The sequence below is a fragment of the Panthera onca genome, chromosome E1 (assembly GCF_046562875.1).
Source record: "Panthera onca isolate mPanOnc1 chromosome E1, mPanOnc1 haplotype 2, whole genome shotgun sequence".
NCBI lineage: Eukaryota > Metazoa > Chordata > Mammalia > Carnivora > Felidae > Panthera > Panthera onca.
The window spans coordinates 56,965,536-56,970,159 of NC_138352.1; the positions used below are offsets into that span (position 1 = coordinate 56,965,536).

The 4,624-nt window shown below is 47.4% G+C and overlaps 1 protein-coding gene across 1 annotated transcript; it reads right to left on the reverse strand.

The window, feature by feature from the left end:
• Positions 1 to 3,357: 3,357 nt before the first annotated feature.
• KRTAP17-1 (keratin associated protein 17-1) lies at positions 3,358 to 4,041 on the reverse strand. The gene has a single exon (XM_060646111.3). The coding sequence runs from the start codon at positions 4,039 to 4,041 to the stop codon at positions 3,706 to 3,708; it is 336 nt and encodes a 111-aa protein (XP_060502094.1). The 3' UTR covers positions 3,358 to 3,705.
• Between the last annotated feature and the right edge of the window lie 583 nt (positions 4,042 to 4,624).

Genomic DNA, 4,624 nt, shown 5'->3' on the forward strand with positions numbered 1-4,624 from the left:
AGCTCTCAGGCAGTTGGAAAAGAAGACTTTGTGGACAACAGTCTTGCAGTGGGTAAGGCAGAGAAGGAGCCCCCAAGATCCTGATCTCCACCTTTCCAGTTTGTCTATGCATTTCGTCTTCCTCAGCTAAGCCAGCAATGCAATTCACATGGAGATGGCCTTCCTCCCACAAGTCCCTCATAAACTCTCTCAGGTGAGAAATTTAATGTGGCATCACCTGTTATTATGCCATATAGTCCTCCCAAAGAATCCTTCCCTGCTAAGTGGAATTAGCAGAACTTTTAACAATCTACACATTTCTACTCTGTTCTTTTTTAAAAGTTTATTTATTTTTCAGAGAGAGAAAAAGAGAGAGCATGCATGAGCGGGGAGAGGGGAGGGGCAGACAGGGGGACAGAGGATCCAAAGCTGACTCTGTGCTGAGAGCAGAGAGCCTGATGCAGGGCTTGAACTCACAAACCATGACATCATGATCTGAGCCAAGTCAGAAGCTCAACTGACTGAGCCACCCAGGTGCCCCTCTACTTTATTCTTATAGCTTTCATCTCCCTTGACGTTATATAAGTACCAAAGGGCAAGGATTTTGTGTATTCACTGATATATATCCAGCACCCAGAACAATGTTTGAAACATAGGCAGTTTACAATTAATATTTATTGATAAATGAATGAGGACCTCTGCGGGCAGCTAAGAAAGGCAGCGATTTGTCAGTAATTCAAAGAAATCACTTCCCTGCTCTCACCCATCCGGGAAGCCATATCATAAGCAATAGAAGAATCAGATGCTCTGAATCACAACTGCTCAATGCAGACCTACTGGCCTCTTGGCAATTTTGTACTGTTGGCACACTCATGCTCTGGCTGTGGTTTGGTCCTGGGAGTTAAAGAGTTAGTTCTTAGGAGGCCAATTCCAACCAGCGCAAAGAATGACCTACATAGTAAGTCTGAAACTGAGCCAGGGCAGATTCAAAGTTTGAAGTCTCTCCCAAGTAAAACACTAGTAGTATTGCTGGACTTTTAAATGAAACAAAAAAAATGAAAACACAATGAGCTAGCACTCTATAGCTGCTAGAATGGCTAAAAATAAAAAAGATGTACCATATCAAGCGTTACCAAGGACGTGCCACAACTGGAAATCTCAGACACAGCTGGTGGCAAAACAGTCACAAAACAGTTGGGTAGCTTTTTCATGAGGTTAAACATTGCCACACTATTTATCCAGCGATCCAACACCTAGGTATTTATCTAAAATAAATGAAAACATATGTCCACAAGAAAATTTATACATGAATGTTCATAGCAGCTTTATTCATAATAGCCCAAAACTGGAGACAAGCCAAATTCCCATCAGTAGATGAATATTTTTTTCATGTCCTTTATTCATGCAATGCAATACTATTTAACAAATAGGAATGAACTTTGATATCTGCAACAAGGATAAATATAAATAATGTTATTCTAAGTGGAAGAGTTCACACTGCATGATTTCATTTATATGAGATTCTAGAAGTGGCAAAAGGTTGATGGTTGCCTGAGTCTTGGGTCAGGGGTGGGGAGGATTTCCTGCAAATGAGGCACTGGGGAATTTGAGGGATGATAGAAAGTTTTATACCGTGAGTGCGGTGGTGGCTACTTGAGTATATACGATTGGCAAATCTCATCAAACTGTATACTATAATTAGGTGCACTTTATTATATATAAATTATACCCTTAAAAAGTTGGCTTATAAAAAAATTAAGGTAAAAAAAGTAAAAATAACATCTCAGTTTTATTTGTAAATATGCTTAAAAGGAGTCTGGAAACATATATGTCAGTGATAAATGCTGAAGTTGAGAATCCAGGTGGCTATTATTGCTTCTTCAGATTTTTCTGCATTTTTTCGTATTTCTAGAGATCATTGCCATGCTTAATGGCATGTATCTTAAATACAGAGAACAAACTGGGGGCTGCTGGAGGGAAGGTGGTGGGGGATGGGTTAAATGAGTGATGGGCATTAAGGAGGGTACTTTTTGGGATGAGCACTGGGTGTTATATGTAAGAGATGAATCACTGGGTTCCACTCCTGAACCCAAGACTACATTGTACGTTAACTAACTTGAATTTAAAAAAATATTTTTTCTTGTTTGTTGAATGAAACACTGCTTTGCAGGAATAAAAATAAATATTGTTCTTCCAAGACAAGAGCAGAATTAGCTTTATTCCACATGTAGCTTAAGATCACATTCAGCAAGAAGGGTGCCTGGGTGGCTCAGTCGGTTAAGGATTCGGTTAAGACTTCGGCTCAGGTCCATGATCTCACTGCTCGTGAGTTCGAGCCCTGCATCGGGCTCTGTGCTGACAGCTCAGAGCCTGGAGCCGGCTTCAGATTCTGTCTCCGTCTCTCTGCACCTTCCTACTTGCACTCGTGCGCGCTCTCTCTCTCTAAAATATAAAATAAAATATAAAAATTTTTTTAAAAAGATCATGTTCAGCAAAAAGTTGAATCAACTATTTTTTAAATTTTAACCTTCCGACTGGACCCACACACACCTGGCTCAGGCCCCACCTGGCAGATGTACATTCACCCCTTGCATCCCTGGGACTCAAGCAGAAGTACAGTTGGTCTCAGGACAGGAAAACCTAACCCAGAAGAGGCAGACTTTGCCGAAGCATTTTGGCTAGAAGAAAGGACTGGAGTTCCCAGAACATCCATAGGCACCATGTTCACGAAGTTTTGCCACAGGACTCTCTTCCGTTCTGAATCAAGCTTGTTTCACCAAAGCCTCTTCCCCTGACTTTGGAAGAAAGTTCTGACCAAACCTGAAGCCTTCCTACAGAACCATTCTAGGAGAGCCATAATGCTGAAGGAAGCCATGCCCCTTCCTCAAGAGTAAACCCTGGCCAACCTCAGCAGTTACCCATTTACTGCATTTTAAAAATGCAAGTCCTGGCTGGGGCTGCCTCCCTAGAGCTAATGGACAAGTTCTCTCATGGTGAAGCCTAAGAATCTGTATTTTTAAAAGCCCCCCCCCCCCAAGTGAAATCTCATGCAGCACATGGAAATTTTATTTTACACCTAGGGTTCTTGTTAAAAACACGGATCAGCGGGCCACTCCCCTGTGGATTCTGACTCTGCCTGTCTGGGGGTGGGGGAGAAGGTGGGGGAGCTCCAGAATCTCCATTTTAACTAGTCCCCAGGTGATTCTGATGCAAGTGGTCCACAAACCACATTTCAAAACCCTGACTGTGGATGCCAGAGTAAATTTTCCTGGCCCGGTGCCCAAGAGGGAGCCAAGGAAGAGGCGGGAGAACTAATTTGGTTATGCCAGCAAGCTCGAATTTATTAAGAAGTTAACAAAGAAATCTTCGCACCAAAAAGCAGCAGAGAGCTGAGGAGAAGGGTCAGTCCCAAAGCCACCTTGAGTCAGAGGATGCCTTATAGTGACAAGACATGTGAGTCCATGAAAATAAAGCCATGGGGATTCACCCTGTGAGCTTCGGGATCACTTTGTATGGGAACCAGTTTCCATCTCTCACCAGCATATGGCTCTTGTGCTCGGGGCCTTGAAACACCAGGGCAGGCGCTGGAGAACAAGCCCTCGTCTACCAATAACACGGAGGCAGGATGCTGTCTTGGATGCGGGGAAGGTCCCGGAGACGAGGGGTCCCCACATGCAGCAGGTGCAGGCTTTGCTTGGGCCACCTCCGCGGAGAAGACAGGGGGCTTCACTTCGTCTCGCAAACGGGCGTGGGCTGGCAGCAGACGGGGCCGCAGCACCCGGACGAGCCGCAGCAGCTGGACCCGCAGCAGCTGGACCCGCAGCCCCCGCAGCCCGAGCCGCAGCCGCTGCCGCTGCCGCAGCAGTCGCTCCCGCAGCAGCCGCTCCCGCAACCTCCGCAGCCCGAGCTCCCGCAGCCCGAGCCCCCGCAGCCGCAGCAGGACCCGCAGCAGCCGCAGCAGGACCCGCAGCAGCCGCAGCAGGCGGGCTGGCAGCAGCACACTTCACAACAGTCTTGATCTTGAGGGCAGCAGGTGAAGCAGTCCCCCGGGCAGCACCCCATGGTCCCGGCTGGTCAGGTGGCAGGTCAGGAGCGCGGCCGGAGTTCCCCACGTCTGACGGTGGCCAGCGGCCAGCAGCTTTTATAGCCCCTCACCGGAGGGTGTTGGCACAGGGGACAGGATGTTTCCTTTGTTATTATTTATGCCAGTTTCCATAAGAACGTCTCATTAGCTGCCTGTTTATTTTCCAGCCCTGAGTACCTCAACTCATAAAAAAGCCCCACTCGGGCCAACTGCTATTTGTCCAGAGGGTAAAAATGCCATCTTCGAAAAGACCTGTCATCATGGCCAAACACGGGCCAGCCGTCATTAGCCCAGGTCAGAGGGAGCCGCGGCCTCTGTCTCTGGAATGGGTCCTCCCCTTCCACGTCTCCTCGGGTGGCAAGCTGGCAGCCAACCCCATTTCATCGTGAGTGCTCGTCCTGGAAATCCAGATGGGCAAAAGCCGGGGGCCCTGCGCCTCCTGCTGCAGGCAGAGTGGCTGCTCTACGAGGTCCGGTCCTGTGGCTCCTCCCAGGAGGAAATGGTATCCTCGTGCGGGCCCATGTGAGCAAAGCAAACATTTGTGACTGTGTGTGGTATGTG